Raw genomic sequence first — 24,105 nt, forward strand, 5'->3', positions numbered from 1 at the left:
TTGACTCTGTGTGTGTCTATCGTCTCTGTGCATGTGTCGTCTCTATGTGTCGTTTCTGTGTGTTTGTCCTCTCTGTGTGTGAGTGGACTCTGAGTGTGTGTGTCGTCTCTGTCCATGTGTCGTCTCTGTGTGTGTGTTGTCTCTGTGTGTTTGTCGTCTCTGTGTGCGTGTCGTCTCTCTATGTGTTGTCGTCTCTGTGTTTGTGTCGTCTCTGTGTATTTGTTGTCTATATGTGTGTGTCGTCTCTGTGTGTGTGTGTGTGTGTGTATTGTGTGTGCGTTTTTCGTATCTGTGTGTGTGTCGTCTCTATGTGTAAGTCGTCACTTTGAGTTTGTCGTCTCTGTGTGTGTGTGTCGTCTGTGTGTGTGTGTGTGTGTGTCGTCTCTGTGTGGGTGTTGTCTCTGTGTGTGTGTTGTCTCTATGTGTGTGTCGTCTCTATGTGTGTTTCGTACCTGTGTGTGTGTGACGTCTCTTTGTGTGTGTGTGTCGTCTCTATGTGTGTTTGTCATTTCTGTGTGTGTGTCTCGTCTCTCTGTGTGTGTTGACTCTGTGTGTGTGTATAGTCTCTGTGCATATTTCATCTCTATGTGTCGTTTCTGTGTGTTTTTCCTCTCTGTGTGTGATTTGTCTCTTTGTGTCTGTCGTCTCTGTGTGTTTGTACTCTCTGTGTGCGAGTGGACTCTGTGTGTGTGTCGTCTCTGTGCATGTGTCGTCTCTTTGGATGTTTCGTATCTGTGTGTCAGTCATCTCTATGTCTGTGTTGTCTCTATGTGTGTTTCGTCTCTCTGTGTGTCTGTCATTTCTGTGTGTTTGTCCTCTCTGTGCGTGTGTCGTCTCTTTGTGTGTTTCGTATCTGTGTGTGTGTGTTGTCTCTGTGTGTTTGTCGTCTCTGTGTGCGTGTGTCGTCTCTCTATGTTTGTCGTCTCTGTGTGTTTGTAGTCTCTGTGTGTGTGTCTTCTCTATGTGTAAGTCATCACTTTGAGTGTGTCTTCTGTGTGTGTGTTTCTTCTCTCTGTGTGTTTCGTATCTTTGTGTTTGTCGTGTCTGTGTTTGTGTCGTGTATATGTGTAAGTCGTCACTTTGTGTGTGTCGTCTCTGTGTGTGTCGTTTCTGTGTGGATGTTGTCTCTCTGTGTGTGTTGTCTCTCTTTGCGTTTAGTCTATATTTGCGTTCCGTATCTGTGCTTGTGTGACGTCTCTATGTGTGTTTGTCATTTCTGTGTGTGTGTCTCGTCTCACTGTGTGTGTTGACTCTGTGTGTGTGTATCGTCTATGTGCATGTGTCGTCTCTATTTGTCGTTTCTGTGTGTTTGTCCTCTCTGTGTGTGATTCGTCTTTTTGTGTCAGTCGTTTCTGTGTGTTTTTTTAATTTTTGGATCAACTGCCGGAGACTCTGGGCGGGTGGGTACCCCCAAATATTGTCCCAAATTCCTCTCTCATTTTAGCACTTGTTAACGGATGCCCAGCGTCTCCAATCACTTTCCCAATAGTATCTATTCATTGTCTCAGCTCAGTTTAGAAAATCTGAGCCAATTTCCACTTTTTCAAATTTAGAGTCACTTGCCTGAGACTCTGGGCAGGTGAGGTGGGCACCTCCAAAAATTTGTCCCAACTTCCAATCTAGCCTTAGAACTTATTCAAGGATACCTAAAACCGTCAACGGTTAGACTGTTGCTCTAGCGGTAACCATGCCATGCTCTAGATTCATACCAACAATATATTCTTGTTTTTTGTTCTCCATTTTCATAATGGGTTCCCAATCGAGCCCAAGTCCATCGCTTAGCAATCAGCCCTTGAAAAATAAGGCCCAGATAGTCGGACTCCAACGCTCCAATCTGGACACTGACTAAGGTTCCAATTCTGAGCTAGTGAATTTCCACCATTCAGGCTGGTGGACTGAGACCCCAATACTGAGCTAGTGGATTTCCACCATTCAGGCTGGTGGACTAAGACCCTAATACTGAACTATTGGATTTCCACCATTCGGGCTGGTGGACTGGGACCCAACAACATCTATTCTCAAGGTAAAATTTTGAATCAAACACTTTTAAGATATCGAGTGTCCTTACTGAAAAAACTACTGAATAAAAAAATTAATTAAACTTATAATACAACCTAAATTATTTCATCAGATACACCAACACTCATAAAGAATCCTTTTTGAAATTCTGCTAGAAATATAGATTCTCAAGGTAAAAGTTAGAATCAATCACTCTTAGGATATCGGGTGTCATTTCTGAAAAAAAACTGAATTAAAAAATAAATCAAATTGATCATACGACCTAAATTATCTCATAAAATACACCAGCACTCATAAACGTTCCTTTTTTGAAATTCTGCTAACAGCATAGATGCTCAAGGTAAAAGTTTGAATCAAACACTTTTAGGATATCGAGTGTCCTTACTGAAAAACTACTGAATTAAAAAAAAAATTATATTGATCATACGAACTAAATTATTTCATCAGATACGCTAGCCCTCATAAACGATCCTTTTTGAAATTCTGCTAACAACATCGATGCTCAAGGTAAAAGTTTTAATCAGACACTTTTAGGATATTGAGTGTCCTTACTGAAAAACTATTGAATTTAAAAAATAAATTAAATTGATCATACGACCTAAATTATTTCATCAGATGCCCCCTCCAAAATACCTTGTTCCTTATGTTAGAGTTTGACGTTTCATTCCCAATTAGATTAAAAAATAAGCATTTTCAAATCGAAATAAGGAGCATCGTTAAAAAATAATACTAATAGAAATTATATCCGATTCTGAGAATATTTGTTTCACTTGAAAATTTGACCCCCCCCTTCCCTGCCCTCAACAAAGGGGGAAGGAGGGGCCTCTGTGCCTTTCCCGTGTGACCGGTCCCATTTATTTTAGATTACGGGTATTTTGGGTTTTGCCTCCAAAATTGACCCCCCTCCCCTGCCCTCAGAAATGGGGGAAGGAGGGGCCTCTGAGCCTTCCCCTTGAGGCAGAGCCAGTTTATTTTCGATTTTGAGTATTTTTGGTTTTCCCTCCAAAATTGACCCCCCCTCCCCTGCCCTCAGAAATGGAGGAAGGAGGGGCCTCTGAGCCTTGCCCTTGAGGCAGATCCCATTTATTTTCGATTCTGAGTATTTTTGGTTTTCCCTCCAAAATTGACCCTCCCCTCCCCTGCCCTCATAAATGGGGGAACAAAGGGCCTCTGAGCCTTCCCCTTGGGGCAGATCCCATTTTTTTTTTATTGTTTTCTTTTTTGTATTCCCCTCAACATTTGACCCCCCCCCGACCCTGTCCGCAGAACTTAGGCGCCGCGCGGGGTCTGAGCAGTGCCCTTGATCCCTATACCATTTATTTTAGATTCCGATTATTTTTGATTTTCCCTCCAAAAATGACCCCCCTCCCCTGCCCTCAGAAATGGGGGAACGAAGGGAACGTTAAACTATTTTAAATTGACAACACTGTCCAAACATCACATGTGTATTATACAGTACACAATCACCCCATCTCCCCCAAAACGCTTTTCAGCCATTTCTAGTTAAAATTTTTCATTTCAAGTAAATCCTTAATAGTATCAAATTCGCGAATCCTACACTCCAATTCACAAATCTCATTACCCCTTTTTAAATGTACCAGTTTTTTTTAAGAATGTGCATGTGAACTCATGACGTACATTCATTGTGCAATTGACAACAAAAACAGAAAAAAACCTGTATGCTTAAATTATTATTACGACCAAACTCTCAAAACATGCTTGACCACATTATACCTTGCCAAGTTTAAAAAAACCTCGAATTTAGTTTCATAACATGCATTATAGTGTGCCAACTTTTAAAATATTCACGCGTGAGTTTAATGTCTCAAGTATGGGTTTTTCTTGCGCAATTCATGTGTAATTGTATGTGTAATTCGGATCAGCACCTAGGTTACTACTTACTTGCCTGAAAGAGCTGAGGAGGTTACTTTGAGTGTTTTTCCTGAGGAAATTTCTAAACATAGTTTTAGGTACTCGGTTAATGTGACGGCGGATAAAGCAGCTGTACGTTAAATTAAATACTCTACAAAAAGTATAATTTGACACCATCGAAAAGGGCTATGACGATCGAAAGGTTAAGATGACTCTGTCATGTCTTACGGATGAATAATCAACCAGTTCGTGGTAACGAACTGTAAGTAAGGAGTGACCCGGCTCAATAGTTACTGAAACTCTAAAAAAAGGGATTTTGATACCAATAGATACATAAAATGAATCAAATTTTGATGCTGAATTCAAATATATAAGTTTCATCAAGTTTACTTCTACCTATCAAAAGTTACGTGCCTGAGAAAATTTGGCTGATTTTGAAAAAAAGGGGGAAGACCCCCTAAAAGATATAGAACCTTAATGAAAATCACACCATCAGATTCAGCGAATCGCAGAGTTTTGTATTTTTTGCCAGAAGAAAGATCACGGATGCGTGTTTATTTTTTTTTTTTTTTTTTTTAAGGGGTGATAGTATCGACCCAGTTGTCCTAAAATATCGTGGAAGGGCTCATTGGAATGGAAATTAAAAGGTCTAGTGCTCTTTTTAAGTGACAAAAAAATGGAGGGTACCTAGGACCCTTCCCACGCTCATTTCCCCCCAAAATCACCCGATCAAAATTTTGAGATAGCATTTTTGTTCAACATGGTCGAAAATATGATAAATATGTCTTTTAGGATGACTTAATGTCCCAAAGTCCCCGGGGGAGGGCTTAAAGTTAGAACTTTCACCCAATGTTAACATATGGTATTGGTTATTGGGAAGTATACAGACGTTTTCAGGGGGATTTTTTCTAGTAGTAGGGGGCGATAGGTCGAGGGTTATGTTGGATGATCTTTATATGAAGGAATGTTTCATGGGGGAAGGGAAATTGCTATGAAGGGGGCACCGGATTTCCCAGCATTATTTTAAAAAAAGATCAGAAATTATATATATAAAAAAAAAACTAGTTTTTCAACTGAAAGTATGGAGCAACATCAAAACTTAAAACAAACAGAAAATGTTACGTATATGATTGGGTTCGCCCCCTAGTAAATACCTCGCTCTTTAAGCCCAAGATTTTTTAGTGCTTTCTATAAGAGCTATTTATTCTAATTACCGGCTTTTTTGATTTTGCGGTCATTTTTAAAGAATTGGAACAAAATTCGAACTTTAGCTTAAAGAGCAAGGTATTGACTAGGGGGGAGAATCCCCTAATATACGTATTAAAAATATATGAATATAGAAATTCGTTACGTAAGTTAATTCGTAAGTTACGTATATTTATTACTAATAAAAAACGTTCGTAAATAAAATTAAACAAGTTTCGAGAAAGCCATTTAACCAAATAAGAGTAAAATTAATATGCAAATTTGGTGTTAATTATTCACTTTTGGTGAACCAAAATGCAAACCTGCATTTATTCAAAAACGTTCAAAAATTAAATAAAAAAAACAAGTTTTTTTAACTGAAAGTAAGGACCGACGTCAAAGCTTAAAACGAACAGAAATTATTCCGTACATGAAAGGGGCTGTCCCCTCCTCAACGCCTCGCTCTTTAACGCTGAAGTTTGACTTTACCACAACTCTTTTTAAACAATTAAAAAACTTTAGCGTATAGAGCGAGGTATGTGCAGGTATCATTTTTGTGCAGAAGTTTGAAGGTACGACCCCCTGAACAAAGATGTTCTGGTTCAGATGGGTCAAATACTATGTCGAAGCACAACCGCCCTATTTCTTAGATGTAAAGCACTGACTCCGTCAATACCATTGGCCTTTTTTTTTTTTTTTTTTCTTTTTTTTTATACGGTCAATGGCTTGTAAATAAAACAATAAAACAAAAGCAAGAAACAGTAAAAATCTTAATTTAATGGAAACTAAAAAATCATTAAGTTCCTACCCAAGTTTAGTGTCTAGGACGGAATCAGGTAGAGAACTCACATTCAAAGTAAGTGAAATTAATATCTTTTATGATTTCTGCTGCACAAGAGAAAAACTAACTATAAGGGAATGTCAGTGACCTCTCCATACAATATTCTGATTAAATACAAATTGGTGAGGCCACGTCAACCAAACGTTAAGATGGAGAACAAGTTGTTGGGATAAATTTCGTTTGGAAAAAAAAAAACGCAGTGATTACCATCCACGATCATGGATGCCAACAGTCCTCTTACAGGCTGGAAGACGCCACTTTGACAACCCCACTAGGTTTGAAGTTGTGAAGAAGTTATGGACACAAGTGTCTATTTTTAGGCACTACTTCGAAAAAATAGAACCCGATTGTTAAGGTGAATATTATTTCAGAAGCCTCTTAGTGTTTCATTAGATAAAAAAAACAAGTTTTTTCTACTGAAAGTAATGAGCAGTATTTAAACTTAAAAAGAACAGAAATCATTTTGTATATGAGGGTTTTAATACCTCTTTAATACCTTGCTCTCCACGCTGAAGTCTCTTAGTTTTTTTAAAAATAAGTATCCTATTCCTTGGAAATGGCTTATGAGTTTTGAAAACCCCACTAGGTTTGAAGTTGTGAAGAAGTTATGGACACAAGTGTCCATTTTTAGGCACTACTTCGAAAAAATAGAACCCGATTGTTAAGGTGAATATTATTTCAGAAGCCTCTTAGTGTTTCATTAGATAAAAAAAACAAGTTTTTCCTACTGAAAGTAAGGAGCAGTATTTAAACTTAAAAAGAACAGAAATCATTTTGTATATGAGGGTTTTAATACCTCTTTAATACCTTGCTCTTCACGCTGAAGTCTCTTAGTTTTTTAAACAGTATCTTATTCCTTGGAAATGGATTATGAGTTTTGAAAACCCCACTAGGTTTGAAGTTGTGAAGAAGTTATGGACACAAGTGTCCATTTTTAGGCACTACTTCGAAAAAATAGAACCCGATTGTTAAGGTGAATATTATTTCAGAAGCCTCTTAGTGTTTCATTAGATAAAAAAAACAAGTTTTTCCTACTGAAAGTAATGAGCAGTATTTAAACTTAAAAAGAACAGAAATCATTTTGTATATGAGGGTTTTAATACCTCTTTAATACCTTGCTCTTCACGCTAAAGTCTCTTAGTTTATTAAAAAAGTATCTTATTCTTTGGAAATAGCTTATGAGTTTCAGGAGTCTTTCTTAAAGGATTGGGACAAAACGCCAAACTCTAGCGTTAAGAGCAAGGTATTTAGGATGTTGCAATCCCCCACATATACGAAATAATTTCTGTTTGTTTTAATTTTTAATGTTACTCTTTACTTTCAGTTGATAAAACTTGATTTTCATTTATTTTCTGATCATTTTCCAAATAATACCGGGAATAGCTCTCCCACAAGGAAAACTCCCTCCCTTCATAAAATCTTCCATGGAGAGTTCCACTCACACGCAATTCCCCCGAAAAATTTCTTCCAAACAAAAATTGCTTCAAGACGCTGAAAATTCCCCTCCGGAAAATTTCTCCCAAGAAAAAATACTCATTAAACAAAATTTCCCCGGACAATTACCCCGGAATACCTCCATATGAAAAATTGAGTCGGCAAAGAGAAAATAAGACAAATAAAAAGAATTTCGTTTGGGAATTCATGCAAGTTCCCAAGTGTAAAGTTTTCCCTGGAAAGTTCAGCCCCGGAAACTTCCCTCTCTACAAAAATTCTTCCCATAGAAAATCCCCCTCCTGAATCAAAAAATCCCCTCCACCGCGAAAAATGTCTTATTTGGGTCAGAATAAGTCCCCTCCGAATATTCTAGGACCATTGGTTCGATACAATCACCCTCGGTAAAATAACAAAAAAAAAAAAAAAAAAATAAAAAAAAATAAACACGCATCTGTGATCTTAGTTCTGGCAAACAGTAAAAAATTCCACATTTTTGGAGATGGGAGGTTGAAAGCTCTACAGAGGGGTTCTATAATACGAAGGATCTTACTCTGTGATTTAGATTAAGATTCCTTGACTTTTTGGAGGTGTTTACCCCTTTTTTTGAAAGTCAGGTAAATTTTTTAGGTTCGCTGCTTTTGGTGGTTAACAGTAGACTTAATGGATTTTATATATTTGGAATCAGCACAAAAAACTAATTCATTTAATATATCTATTGCTATCAAAATTTCATTAGAGGTTCGATAATATTGAGCGAGTCGCTCTTTACTTACAGTTCGGTACCACAAACTGTTTGATTACTAATAGATGGCAAAAAATCTAAGTCTTTGTTTGAAAAAACATGGTTTTCACTAATACGTTTGAATCTAACCAGGAATTAGTTTCAACAATTTTTTTCTACTAATTGAAATATAATATTTTCCGTTTTCATGTCTTAAAACTATAAACTACAGTTCCTTTTTAACAAAAAGCGAATGATTAATTTTTTTTTTCTTTGTCGATTAGTTTTGGTCTATGCTCATTATTAGTAACTTGAACTTAAAGACTCTATTAAAATTAATTTAATTCTTTAGTAAAAACTAATAACAGCTGTCAGATTACCAAATTTAAAAATACACTCCCGCATTCATCATTCAATCTTTTTTATAAGGGAAGAATGCGTCTTTCCTTCTCCCACCCCTCTTTCCCTTTTTATTGGACATGGAAATGTTTTTACACAGAAATTCACTCTTAGAGCATATCTCTGACCAAAAATCTTCACTTCTTCCACTCCCAGAACTTTTATCCCATCCTTAACTTTTGTACCTCACCTCGGCACTGCTCAAAGCCCCTTCCTTTTTGTGCTTAAATATAACTTGCCCTAGGCTGCAATGTTAGGATAATATGAACATATATATCGCTTGTTTCAAATTAAAAAAAAGTATTTTAACCTTTAATACTTTGAATAGAAGGTCTTTGACAGAGTAGTAGCTTCACGGATGTTGCAGAGCCGTATTGACCCTAACGAGGTTTTCTCAGGCATTCTTTTAGTTATCATTTTAGGTTTTAATTCGATTATAAAACAATTATTTAAATTTCAAGTCGGTTTAGTTTTTTTCTTTCTTCCAAAACACGGGTTAATTTTTATTTGAAAGACCTTCCTAAGTAAAAAAGAGATAATGAGGGCGAGCTCGTAAAGAGGACTCGGCCACTTTTAAATTTGCTTGTCAGACTAATTGACATAAAGGGCGCATAATAGCCTGAACTAATCTTCCAACTGTACTTTATATAGTGAAATTAAGACAATATCTGGTATAGAGCTATTTTTTAAATGAATCTGCCCAGAAAATACATGCGAGTGGGGCTCCAGGCTCAAGTAACTGTATTCCTTTTCAAAGGCAAAATGATTTGGTGAAAAAGAGTTTTAGCTCCAGAATAAGTGCCAAATTGACCCCTTTGAACCCGACCTAACCGTCTCCAGTATAGACCGGATGAACCGGATGAGGAGGAAAAAGTTGGATCTCACTTGTGCCAAACTTCCAAAAGGCTACATGGGCTAGGCATTCTTCTTTACAATGTTGAACCAACATTTGGACTTGTCTCCCAAGTTCTTATTCCTGGACATTGATCGGCGTATGAGTCTGCGAATGATGAAGTTTTCATTAATGTGTGTTAAATGTCTAAGCCATCCAGCTCTGATTAGTGATCCAATGGATTTGGTGGATTGATTAATATTTTGTGAATTTAATTTTTTCAGTGCAGTTGAGGTGATTATGGCAGGGAACGTTTTCTGTCAGTCTTCTTCTTTTTTCAATAGCACATTTTTGTAAGCCATAAAGCAGAACTGAGTAAAAGCATGTCTCTGTGGTACAGATTTTCTTTGCTACATAGGCTTCTTCTTTCAACTTAAGGACATCGAGCTATAAAAGTGGTCCCATACCTGACTCATCCATGTTTAAAAATCCTTATCAGAGAAAGCATTTGCATCCAGCAGCAATGTTCTGTTCAAGAAAATCGTTCTGTCACTTTTTTTCTCATTTAGTGTAAATTTGATCTAAAAAAGCTAATACTGGTCAAAAACATGGTTCTGACGCACAGATTTCAGTCCTTTTTAAGCTTCTACCTAAACTTCTACCTACCTAGAAGCTTTTTAAGCTTCTACCTATCAACTGCAATTAGAAGTAACAGCACACTTTATTCCTCCTTGATTGAAAATCTTTGGTGGAGCTAATTTTTTTGGATTTTGTGCAAATCGCGGATATTGGCGAATAACTCGCTTTTATGGTTGTTAGGTATTTGGTTTTAATTCTTTTAATTTTTGGCTTTTATTCATCTTTTAAGTTTTTGGCTTTTTCTTTGTTTTTTTTTGTTATTTTCACATTGACTTTCCACGTTTGTTTTTGGTGGTTTTTTTCTTCGGCACTTTCCTTGGATACATTATTTTGTTTCGCGCTGAAGAAGAGAGGCGTTTGTCCTCTCGAAATATTCGCTTTGTTTTTTCAGTATTTTTATTTGGCCTATAAGAACCCCATTTTCGCTCGTTTTTCTTTCTTTATGTGATGTCAGGCCAATGCGGTTTAAGAAATTATCTTAACTAATGAATAATTCTTATTTTATTACCAACTTAAATATATGTGTCACTAGTGGAGCAATATATAAAAAAATTAAATACAGTCAAAGAAAAAGCCACAAAACAGCAAAATAGACCCTTATATCGCAAATCTTCTTATAATTCATTTTCCTCTTCCTCCTCCTTCCTCCTACTTCTTTAATCTTTTCTGAACAACGGTTCACAAATCGGGAATTAGGTGTAATAAAAAAATAATATTATAATCACTCTGTTACGCTTCCAGGGAGTTAGGTGCAAGAGAAGCTTGTAAAATCGGAAAAAAGCAAGAACAGATTTTATATTAATTTTTACCAAACAGTTCGTGGTAACGAACTGTAAGTAAGGAGTGACCCGGCTCAATAGTAACCGAAACTCTAAAAAACAAATTTTATTTTTATGCAGATTTCAAATATATAAGTTCCATCAAGTTTAGTCTTACCCATCAAAAGTTACGAGTCTCAAAAAATTTGCCTTATTTTCGAAAAAAGGAGGAAATGCCCCCTAAAGGTTATAGAATCTTAATGAAAATCAAACCGACAGGTTCAGCGTAACAGAAAACCCCACTGCAGATGTTTCAAGCTCCTATCTGAAAAAATGTGGAATTTTGTGTATTTTGCCAGAAGAAAGATCACGGAGGCGTTTTCTTTTTTTTCTTTTTTTCCTGGGGTATCGTATCAATCCATTAGTCCTAGAATATCGTGAGAGGGCTGATTCGAACGGGATTTAAAATTTCCAGTGCCCTTTTTAAGTGACCAAAAAATTAGAGGGCAATTTGGCCCCCTCCCACGCTAATTTTTTTCCCGACGTCACCCAATAAAAATTTTGAGAAAGCCATTTTGGTCAGCATAGTCGAAAATCGAATAAATATGTCTTTGAGGATGACTTAATCCCCCACAGGTGCTGAGGGAAGGGCTGCAAGTTATGAACTTTGCCCATTCTTTACATATAGTTTTGGTTATTGGGAAGTATACAGACGTTTTCAGGAGGAATTTTTTCTGATGGGGGAGGTCGGAGGAAGGTTTGCGTGAGAGGATCTTTCCATGGAGGATGTTTCCTTGGGGGAAGGGATATTTCTATGAAGGGGGCGGCAGATTTTCCAGCACTATTCCAAAAACGATCAGAAATTAAACTATTTCAAGCAAATGCCTAGAGTTTTTTCAACTGGAAGTAAGGAGCAACATTAAAACTTAAAATGAACAGATAATTATTACGTATATGAGAGGGTTCGCCTCCTAGTCAATACCTAGCTCTTTGCGCTAAAGTTTTTTAGTACTTTCAAAAGAGCTGTATATTCTAATTAAACGGCTTTTGTGATTCAGGGATTTGTGATTCGAAGTTTAGCGTAAAGAGTGAGGTATTGACTAGGGGGTGAACCCCCTCATATACGTAATAATTTCTCTTCGTTTTAAGTTTTAATGTTGCTCCTTATTTTAAGTTGAAAAAACTTTTTTTTTTCATTTGGTCTAATAAAAGGGTCCAAAATAAAGATAGCGCTAGCACATGACGTGCAACCAGCAATAGAAGCAGTTGGACTTCAATCTGTCGACTGTACATAACTTTCGAAGACATAATCATGCCGTAAGCCTTGCGAACTTTGCTAAAAAAAAAGTCATCTACTAACTACACACACGTCCACGTAACGTCACAATCAAAAGAAAGACCAAGATACGCTATATAAGATGAAGATTTTACTGCCTTATCATCTAATTTTATAATCCAAGATTAATCCCTTTACGATTGAAAACAAGAGACTCAGTTTTAGTCTCACTGAAATGAAGGTCAACTTTATTATATAAAATAAAAAAAGCAAGTTTTTTTTAACTGAAAGTAAGGAGCAACATTAAAACTTAAAACGAACAGAAATTATTCCATATATGAAATGGGCTGTCCCCTGCTCAATGCCTCGCTCTTTACGCTAAAGTTAGACTCTGTCTCACAACTTTATTTTTTAAAACAATAAAAAACTTTAGCGTAAAGAGCGAAAAAATCCCCCTTGAAAATGTCTGTATACTTCCCAATAACCAATACCATATGTAAACATTGGGTAAAGTTCATAACTTTCAGCCCTCCCCCCGGGAACTTTGGGGGATTAAGTCATCCTAAAAGATATATTTATTACATTTTCGACCATGCTGAACCAAATGGCTATCTAAAAATTTTGATAAGGTGACTTTGGGAAAAAATGAGCATGGGAGGGGGCCTAGTTGCCCTCCATTTTTTTGGTCACTTAAAATGACACTAGAAATTTAAATTTTCGTTCTAATGAGCGTTCCCACAATATTCTAGGACCACTGGTTCGATACGATCACCCCTGGGGAAAAAAATTAAATACAAAAAATAAACACGTATTCATGATCTTTCTTCTGGTAAATAATACAAATTTCCACATTTTTTAAGATAGGAGCTGGAAACCTCTACATTACGGTTTTCTGATACGCTGAATCTGATGGTGTGATTTTCATTAAGGTTCTATAGCTTTTAGGGGGCTTTTCCCTTTTTTTTCGAAAATCAGGCAAATTTTCTCAGGCGCGTAACTTTTGATGGGTAAAATTAAACTTGATGAAACTTATATATTTTCTTTTAGCCTTAAAATATAAATCATTTGATATATCTATTGGTATCAAACTTCCTTTTTTTAGAGTTTCTGTCACTATTGAGCTGGGTTGCTCCTTACTTACAGTTCATTACCGCGAACTGTTTGATGTAGGCCAATTTCATGAGAGAATCAGCATCCAGACCTCTTGGTGTAATCAGTGGATCAGGAGCAATTGAACCGATTTTGCTCTTTGTAACACAAATTTTTGAAGGTTCACTGAAGCCTGCCTAAGTAGATCTCAAAGCACTTTTTAAAATACGTATGCCCTAAACATTACCTATTTGGCACATACCCGATATATCTACCAAAATGTTTCAGCTACATATTACCAATCTATATTCTAAAGCCTAAAGGGATTTGCTGACCAGCAAGTCAATGACAATCCCCCAGGGATTATCTTTAGATACATATAAATAAGAAAAAACAAGTTTTTTTAACTGAAAGTAAGGAACGACGTTAAAACTTAAAACGAACAGTAATTATTCGTTATATGAAAGGGGCTGTCCCCTCCTCAACGCCTCGCTCTTTACGCTGAAGTTTTTTATTGTTTAAAAAAATAGAGTTGTAAGAAAGTCAAACTTTAGCGTAAAGAGCGAGGCGTTGAGGTCAATACCTTGCTCTTTAAGATAAAGTTTGAATTTTGTTCCAATTCTCTAAAACTGACCGCTTAATCACAAAGGCTGTTAATTAGAATAAATAGCTCTTATGAAAGTACAAAAAAATATTATTCCTTATATGAATGGGGCTGTCCCCTCCACAACCCCTCGCTCTTTACGATAATGTTTTTTATTGATTAAACAAAAAGAGTTGTGATAAATTCAAAATATATCGTAAATAGCAAGGCGTTTCGGAGGGAACAGCCCCATTTATATAAGGAATAATTTCTGTTCGTTTTAAGTTTTAACGTCGTTTCTTACTTTCAGTTAAAAAAACCTTCTTTTTTTTATTTAATTTTTGAACGTTTTTGAATAAATGCAGGTTTTGATCTTGGCTCACCGTACATGAATAATTAAAACAAAATTTGCATATTAATTTACTTTTATTTGGTTAAATTGATTTCTCAAAACTTGTTTAATTTTATTTACGAACGTTTTTATTAGTAATAAATATACGTAACTTACGAATTAACTTACGTAGCGAACTTCTATATTCATATATTTTTAATACGTATATTAGAGGGTTCACCCCCTAGTCAATACCTTGCTCTTTAAGTTAAAGTTCGAATTTTGTTCCAATTCTTTAAAACTGACCGCTTAATCACTAATCACAAATAGCTCTTATGAAAGTACTAAGAAATCTTTGGCTTGAAGAGCAAGACTATTGACTAGAGGGTGAAGCCAATCATATATGTAATATTTTCTGTTCGTTTAAAGTTTTGATGCTGCTGCTGTTGCTGTTGAAAAACTTGATTTTTTATATTTAATATCTGATCTTTTTTTAAATAATGCTAGGAAGTCCGGCGTCCCCTTCATAGCAATATCCCTTTCCCCATGAAAACTTCCTTCATCGAAAGTTCCTCCCACATAACCCCTGACCCCCCCCCCCCACTACCAGAAAAAATCTCCCTTGAAAACGTCTGTATACTTCCCAATAACCAATACTATATGTTAACATTGGGTAAAGTTCATAAATTTCGGCCCTTCCCCCGGGAACTTCGGGGGATTAAGTCATCCTAAAAGACATACTTATAATATTTTCGAACATGCTGAACAAAATGGCTATCTCAAAATTTTGATCGAGTGACTTTGGGAAAAAAATGAGCGTGGGAGGGGGCCTAGTTGCCCTCCTTTTTTTGGTCACTTAAAAAGCGCACTAGAGCTTTTAATTTCCATTCCAACGAGCCCTCCTACGATATTCTAGGATCTTTGGGTCGATACGATCACCCCTGGGGAAATGAAACAAAAAAACAACAAATAAGCACGCACCCGTGATCTTTCTTCTGGCAAAAAATGGAAAATTCCACATTTTTGTAGATAGGAGCTTGAAACCTCTACAGGAGGGTTCTCTGATACGCTGAATATGATGGTGTTATTTTCATTAAGGCTCTATATATGTTTTAGGGGGTCTTTCCCCCTTTTTTCGAAAATAAGTAAAATTTTCTCAGGCGCGTCACTCTTGATGGGTAGGATTAAACTTGATAAAAGGTATGATGAAACTTGTATATTTAAAATAAGCATTAAAATCTGATTCTTTTAATGTATCTATTTGTATCAAAATACCGTATTTTAGACTTTCGGTTACCATTGAGCCGGGTCGCTCCTTACTTACAGTTCGTTACCACGAACTGTTTGACTAGGATTAATCTCTGACAAAGAAATGCAGTAATTAAAAAGTGGCAAGAGACATACCCAAGGCCGGATTTGAAAGTATTTGATTTATTTCACTTTATTGGAAACCATGTCAAAGAGCTGGGTTAACAAATAAACCATTAAAGCATATTAAAGAAGCTGTGATAGAACACTACATCAGTTTGGAATATGGCTGCGTCAAGTAAGGTTATACTCATTTTCTGAAGGGCTGTTAAGGCTATCATGGGATGATCGGGGGTAAATAGGACATTCAGTGTCTATGTTTTGCACATTTGAAAAAAAAAATCCCACTGAAAACCTGCAAAGAATAGAATATGGAAAATCTGCGAAATACAAATGTTATCGAATAAGGAATAGGAAAGATAATTTTTTTTTTATGCCATTTATGTTTTCAACTCTCTATTCAGCGGGGACAATTTGTCTAAACTAATACTTTCAATATTTGATTGTGTTTATTTTACACCACGATTTAAGTCACGAAATTTATTTTAAAATAGCTTTTTACCTTAAGAACTTATTACAGATAGTTTTTTCTTTGGGGGGGGGGGGACCGTGTCATATTCAATGTGGTCCACTCAGTAAAAGTAGCTTACTAATGCCCACGTGTCTCACATACTAAAACCCAAACTGTTTCCTTACTATCTAAAGGAGTTTTTACAAGGTTTTCACCCCCAAAGAAACGATCTTTACAAAAGACTGGGCTTGAAAGCTATAACGTCTATTATTGCCTTGAATAGTCCTAAGTTTCACTAAAATACAACTTTCCCAAACTTGGAGAAGGTGGTAATCACCATTTTGACTGTAGCATACCTTCTAAAGTGTTCGAACATATTTTGGTAGTAAATCTCAAATCTACAAAGATCACGGTTGTAGTTTGACCTGAATTTCTTGCTTCCTTATCCTTCTTAATGGTCATAGATAATAGAATTTATGATAGTATATCGATCTTTCTTACTTTTCCATAAATAACATTAGTTTTTCCATAATTTATTTGAACAGTTTATTGGAGAAAACTTATTTATAATTTAATTTATTAATTTATATGCTTGAAAGTCTTATAGATTCATCTACTTTCTTCTTTGAAGAAATAAATTCAATGAGGGACAAAACTATTTCTTAGCGAGTAATTTAAGATTGAATAAAATTCATCAGCAAACTCTCATCTATTTTCTATTCACAAAAATTTTCCTTAAATTACTGCAAAGAGGAAAATATTGATTTTCTGATGAAGATGCAGGAGATATAACCAATTCTATTAAAAGATGGCATATAATCAGAAAAGATACTTCACGCCTAGAAGATGAAAAATGAAGTTTGCATAGAAAATAATGGTTAAAATCAAGTTATTTTGTAGGTAGTTTTCTGATAAGATATGAGACTCATAACTCACGTTGCCACCGTGACTCACGCTACAGCAAACACCATGACACACAATATACCGCTGGTATTTTGTAAACCATAACGTATAGGTTTTATGTGTATATTGGATTTCGAAACGAAGTAATTTACGGTTGGCTTTTGCACAATAACGCTTAGGGAGACGGTTCCTAATCGAACAGTAAAAAATAACGATAATTGCATTAATGAAGTCGAAAGTCTTAAAATCAAACAGATGATAATGCGTCACTTCAAATTGCGATACTTATGGTGACAAAGCTAACCCCTTGATTGGAGCTCCTTTATTTTTGATATTTTTGGAGAGGCAAAGTAGAACTTTTTTTCCCTGGTTTGATTTTTTTTTTTTTTTTTTTTTTTTGTTCAAGTGGATTTCAAAATTAAGATAGAAATTTAATTAACACCGTCGTCTTGAACCTTATGTCTTTCAGTTCTACACAGGGAAACGCTACTTAATGCCAGTCAATGCTGCACCATATAACCCTACCCTCTGCTGCTAAGGGGTTACTACCATATACCAACTTTTTTTTTTTCATTTAAATAAAAGAAACCTTTGTACATTGCTAAGGGAAATTGTGTATAAAAGAATACCCTTGTATTTATCCAAGGTCAGTCTTCTCTAGAATATACAAAAGAAAAAAAAATGAATTCCAATGTGGGATTTTGGAATTCTTAAATGAAATCCCAAGTTGAAATTCCTTTCATATTTTGTGGAAAGTCTTGTTCTGCATATAAGCGAGCCTTACAAGTTAAAATAAGAATGTTTCCTTTTCACATAATCTTTTTGAACTAGCATTTTCATATTAATCTCGTTTTTTCTTCATTTATTTTCACTTTTATATTTTCAAAGTATGATATGTAAGTTTTCTTTCTATTTTGACAACTCCACGTTTTCTACCATAGGCACACCCAATCAAAATCTAAGGAAGAGAGTGATTACAAAGTTTTTCTATTAGGCTGGCTGCTTCCCTGGTTTGATTCAAGTTTTTATTTAATCCTACAGAGGGGAAAAAACGTCATAAGTATATCATAATTACAAGTTTTGAATTTGTTGAGTAAAAATGGAAAATCATGAAAATCTTTACCGATAGATGTACACAGGTTAATCCTTGAAGCGACGGTTTGAGGTTCTCATTGCACTTGGCAGTTTCATTCATCAATTTGTACTTTTTCAGTTGAAACAAGTTGAGGAATATATGGCTTACCGGCGCTTACCTCGTGATATGAGGCAACGAATCAGTGAATATTTTGAACATCGATATCAAGGGAAGTTCTTCGACGAAGACGCTATTCTGGGAGAATTATCTGAAAAGCTTCGAACGGTAAGGGCTTTTTAATATTAGTGGTTATGTTACTCGTTGGCTACTTTAGTAATAACTAAAAAAACATAATGGAAATTTTTCGTAAAGTTTAAATCTATAATCTCATCCCTCAAACCAAACAAATTCTATCGATTTGTCCAATATGTCTTCTTCTATATTATTTCGCTCCAGAAATATTCAGAAGTTTCGGTTTTTTCAACGTGTGTTATATCCTTTTTAATACCCAAATAAATAGTTGATAGATGGAGTTTGTGTTTGTACGAATAAAAAATCATTTACGATCATAGAAGACGTTTAAAATTAGAATGTTAGAATAGAATCTGTTCGAGTCGGTCCAATAGCTCCAAAAAGATATTCAGTATTCATTTCATAATATGTTCAAATTATATTTTATTTAATTTTCTTATTTTATTAAACTTATTTCTGTTCAATTTCAACTACTCTAATATTATTCAAATAATTTAATTGTATTTGATATTATTTAATATTCGATATTAAATAATTTTATTTAAATTAATTTATTAGATTTTATCTTTCGAGATCGTCTCACTCAGTAAATCAGCTTCTTTAAAATATTAATTAAAACAACTTTTTCCACAAAATAAGTTTTTCAAAGTAAATTAAAGAACTTCATCAAATAAAAATTAGCAAAAATAAAATAAAATAATCTACCAAGCTCAAAACTACCACAAATCAGCATCGATAAATAAATGAAACCCAAAACGAACAGAAATTAAAATAAATAACCGATTCAAACTCAAAACGAGCAGTTTGTTGGGCGTTGCGGTTGGGCGCAAGTTGGGCGCAAAACCCCTATGCCTTCCCGAGGCCAGATCAAAATTTGTACTTTACTGAAAAAATACAAATGAATGTGCATTGTCAGTTTAATATACATATACTGATATTTAGTAATAAAAATGTCAATATTATTTGATTTATTAAAGTTATAAAAGTAAAAACATTTATACTTTTTTCATTAAAGTGCAAATTATGTTCTGGCCTTGGGAAGGCATAGGGGTTTTGCACCCAAATTATGTTAATTTCTGCTCGTTTTGAGTTTGACTGGGTTATTTATTGTAATTTCTGTTTGTTTTCGGTTTCATTTATTTGTTGATGCTGATTTGTGGTAGTTTTGAGCTTGGTAGATTATTTTATTTTATTTTTGCTCATTTTTTGTTTAATGAAGTTCTTTACTTTTCTCTGAAAAACTTATTTTGTGGAAAAAGTTTTTTTTAATTAAATTCTGTTCGTTTTATATTGACATAGTCTTTTCAGGGATATAAGAATATAACACTTTAAATCTTTTCATTTTTTAAGACTTTATAGTTTGGCCTGCTATTTCTATGCTGGAGAAAAATTTTCAGCAATTTTTAACAACATACACCATTTTAAAAATCTGGACACAAATAGTACTGTTTAACTTAGTTTCATACCTCCTCTAGTTGACCTGAAATGGAAAACTTGATACCATTCGCAAAAAAATCTATTTACTTTCTTTGATAGCTTTGATACACTTACACTATTTTGATTTGATTAAATTTTAAGAGCAGAAGTAGCCTCAAAAGTTTGAACATAATACCCTCAGTCGTTCTGGGGATAATGCTGAGATGCCTTATTGGGAATTAGCATTCTCACAGTGGATTTTTATTTAATCTTAAGGCAACATTTAGTTTTTAAACATAATAGGCAATTGGGAGGGTGGGGGTGGAAGTGGGATTAGTTGCCCTCCAATCACTTTCAACTATTAAAAAGAGCATCAGCCCTTTCTATTTTCAATCGAATGAGCTATTTTCCCGCGACAACTCCTTCGATACGAAGTGACCTGGGCTAAACAACAACAACAACAAAAATATTACTAATCACTTTCGACTATTAAAAAGGGCACTATCCCTTTGAATTTCAAATCAAATGAGCCCTTTTCTGAAGTTTCTACGACAACTTCTATTATAAAAACCTTATATACCCCCAGGGCATAACTTAAATCCCTTCCCCTAAGGGCTGTGGCGGAGTATCCTCCTCAAAAACATATTTTCTATCTGTAAATCAACTACGCTGAACAAAATGGGTATCTCAAAATTTTTATTGGATGTGTTTTGAGGAATGGTGGGCGTGGGGGGAGGGGCTAGTTGCCCTTAGATCACTTTTGACAATTGGAAAGGGCACTAACCCGTTGAATTTCCAATCGAATGAGCTGTTTTTTAAGTTTCTACGACAACGCCTTCTATAAAAACATTATATGTCCCCTGAGCATAACTTAAAACCCTCGCCCTGAGGCTTGAGGGGGAGTATCCTTCTCAAAAACATATTTTCTATCTGGAAATCAACTACCCTACGGTAAACAAAATGACTATCTCAAAATTTTGATTAGATGTGTTTGGGTGAATGATGGACGTGGGGGGGGGGCTAGTTGCCCTCCAATCCCTTTCAATAATTAAAAAAAAATTGCGGTAGCCCTTTGAATTTCCAATTTAATGAGCCCCTTTTGAAGTTTCTATGACAACGCCTTCTATAAAAACCTTATATACCCCAGGACATAACTTAAAACCCTTGCCCTAAGGGTTGATGGGGAGTGTCCTCCTAAAAAACATATTTTCCATTTGGAATTCAACTACGCTGAACAAAATGGCTATCTCATAATTTTGACTTGATGTGTTTGGGGGAATGATGGGCGTACGGGAGGGGCTAGTTCCCCTCCAATCACTTTCGACTATTAAGAAGGGAACTAGCCCTTTGAATTTCCAATCAAATTAGCCTGTTCTGAAGTTTCTACGACAACCCCTTCTTATAAAAACCTTATATGCCCCCAGGGCATGACTTAAAATCCTTGCACAGAGGTTTGTGGGGCAGTGTCCTCCTAAAAAACATGTTTTCTATCTAGAAATCAACTACGCTGAACGAAATGGCTATCTCAAAATTTTGATTGGACGTGTTTGGGGGAATGATTGGCGGGGGGGGGGGGTAGTTGCCCTCCAATCACTTTCGACTTTTGAAAAGGGCACTAGCCCTTTGAATTTTCAATCGAATGAGACTGTTTTGAAGTTTCTACGACAAACCCTTCTATAAAAACCTTATATGGTCCCAGGGCGTAACTTAAAACCTTTGCTCTGAGGGTTGCAGGGCAGTGTCCTTCTCAAAAACATATTTTCTATCTGGAAATCAACTAGCCTACGCTGAACAAAATGGCTATCTCAAAATTTTGATTGGATGTTTTTAGAGGAATGATGGGTGTGAAGGGAGGGGGGGGGCTAGTTGCCCTCCAATCACTTTTGACTATTAAAAAGGGCACTAGCCCTTTCAATTTTCAATCGAATGAGCCTGTTTTGAAGTTTCTACGACAACTCCTTCTATATAGGCCTTATATGCACCAGGGCATAACTTAAAACCCTTGCCCTGAGGGTTGTGGGGGAGTGTCCTTCTCAAAACCCTATTTTCTATCTGGAAATAAACTGCGTTTAACCAAATGGCTATCTCACAATTTTGTTGGGATGTGTTTGGGAGAAAGATGGGGGTGGGGGGTTGGGTGGGGCTAGTGGCCCTCCACTCCCTTTCGACTATTAAAAAGGGCACTAGCACTTTGAATTTCCAATCGAATGAGCCTATTTTGAAGTTTCTACAACAATGTCTTCTGTAAAAGCCTTATATGCCCCCAGGGCATAACTTAAAAACCTTGCCCTGAGGGTTGTGGGGGAGTTTCCTTCTCAAAAACTATTTTCTACCTGGAAATTAACTGCGTTGAGCAAAATGGCTATCTCAAAATTTTTATTGGATGTGTTTTGAGGAATGATGGGCGTGGGGGGAGGGGCTAGTTGCCCTCCAATCACTTTCGACTATTAAAAAGGGCACTAACCCTTTGAATTTCCAATCTATTGAGCTTTTATTGAAGTTTCTACTACAACGCCGTCTATAAAATCATTATATGCCCCCTGTGCATAACTTAAAACCCTTGCCCTGAGGGTTGTGGGGGAGTATCCTTCTCAAAAACATATTTTCTATCTGGAAATCAACTATCCTACGGTAAACAAAATGACTATCTCAAAATTTTGATTCGATGTGTTTGGGTGAATGATGGACGTGGGGGGGGGGGGGCTAGTTGCCCTCCAATCCCTTTCAATAATTAAAAAAAAGGGCGGTAGCCCTTTGAATTTCGAATTTAATGAGCCCCTTTTGAAGTTTCTATGACAACGCCTTCTATAAAAACCTTATATACCCCAGGACATAACTTAAAACCCTTGCCCTGAGGGTTGTTGGGGAGTGTCCTCCTCAAAAACATATTTTCTATCTGGAATTCAACTACGCTGAATAAAATCGCTATCTCATAATTTTGATTTGATGTGTTTGGGGGAATGATGGGCGTACGGGAGGGGCTATTTCCCCTCCAATTACTTTCTACTATTAAGAAGGGAACTAGCCCTTTGAATTTCCAATCAAATTAGCCTGTTCTGAAGTTTCTACGACAACACCTTCTTATAAAAACCTTATATGCCCCAAGGGCATGACTTAAAATCCTTGCACAGAGGTTTCTGGGGCAGTGTCCTCCTAAAAAACATGTTTTCTATCTAGAAATCAACTACGCTGAACGAAATGGCTATCTCAAAATTTTGATTGGACGGGTTGGGGGGAAAGAGTGGCGGGGGGGGGGGTAGTTGCCCTCCAATCACTTTCGACTTTTGAAAAGGGCACTAGCCCTTTGAATTTTCAATCGAATGAGCCTGTTTTGAAGTTTCTACGACAAACCCTTCTATAAAAACCTTATATGGTCCCAGGGCATAACTTAAAACCTTTGCTCTGAGGGTTGCAGGGGAGTGTCCTTCTCAAAAACATTTTTTCTATCTGGAAATCAACTAGCCTACGCTGAACAAAATGGCTATCTCAAAATTTTGATTGGATTTTTTAGGGGAATGATGGGTGTGAAGGGAGGGGGGGGCTAGTTGCCCTCCAATCACTTTTGACTATTAAAAAGGGCACTAGTTCTTTCAATTTCCAATCGAATGAGCCTGTTTTGAAGTTTCTACGACAACGCCTTCTATAAAAGCCTTATATGCTCCAGGGCATAACTTAAAACCCTTGCCCTGAGGGTTGTTGGGGAGTGTCCTCCTCAAAAGCCTATTATTTATCTGGAAATCAACTTCGTTGAACCAAATGGCTATCTCACAATTTTGATTGGATGTGTTTGGGAGAAAGATTGGCGTGGGGGGGGGGGAAGGCTAGTTGCCCTCCAATCCCTTTCGACTATTAAAAAGGGCACTAGCACTTTGAATTTCCAATTGAATGAGCCTATTTTGAAGTTTCTACAACAATGTCTTCTGTAAAAGCCTTATATGCCCCCAGGCCATAACTTAAAAACCTTGCCCTGAGGGTTGTGGGGGAGTGTCCTTCTCAAAAACTATTTTCTACCTGGAAATCAACTGCGTTGAGCAAAATGGCTATCTCATAATTTTGATTGGATGTGTTTGGGGGAAAGATGGGGGGGGGGGGTGGGGCTAGTTGCCCTCCAATCTCTTTCGACTATTAAAAAGGGCACTAGCCCTTTGAATTTCCAATTGAATAAACCTTTTTTGAAGTTTCTAAGACAACGCCTTCTTTAAGAACCTTATATGCCCCCAGGGCATAACTTAAAACCCCTGCCATGAGGGTTGTGGGGGAGTGTCCTCCTCAAAAACACATTTTCTATCTTGAAAGCAACTACACTGAACAAAATACTATCTCAAAACTTTGATTGGATATGTTTGGGGGAATGATGTGCGTGGGGGGGGGAGTGTTGCCCTCCAATCACTATTGACTATTAAAAAGGGCACTAACCCTTTGAATTTCCAATTGAATGAGCCTGTTTTGAAGCTTCTACGACAACGCCTTCAATAAAAACCTTATATGCCCCCAGGGTATAACTTAAAGCCCTTGCCCTGACGGTTGTGGGGAGTGTCCTCCATAAAAACGTATTTTCTATCTAGAAATCAGCTACGCTGAACAAAATGGCTATCTCACAATTTTGACTGGATGTGTTTGGGAGAATGATGGGCTTGGGGGGGGTCAGTTGTCTTCCAATC

General features: G+C 36.4%; 1 protein-coding gene across 2 annotated transcripts in view; it reads left to right on the forward strand.

The window, feature by feature from the left end:
• Positions 1-24,105, forward strand: part of Ih (hyperpolarization activated cyclic nucleotide gated potassium channel Ih) — a 502,482-nt gene that overhangs the window by 388,411 nt on the left and 89,966 nt on the right. For both annotated transcript variants that reach the window (XM_089102539.1, XM_089102540.1), the window contains one exon: positions 17,915-18,061. In XM_089102539.1, coding sequence (XP_088958665.1) covers positions 17,915-18,061 — 147 coding nt within the window. The remainder of the gene's footprint in view (positions 1-17,914; positions 18,062-24,105) is intronic.

Source organism: Artemia sp. Qi Xiang Cuo, chromosome 16 (assembly GCF_049724085.1).
Source record: "Artemia sp. Qi Xiang Cuo chromosome 16, ASM4972408v1, whole genome shotgun sequence".
Lineage (NCBI taxonomy): Eukaryota > Metazoa > Arthropoda > Branchiopoda > Anostraca > Artemiidae > Artemia > Artemia sp. Qi Xiang Cuo.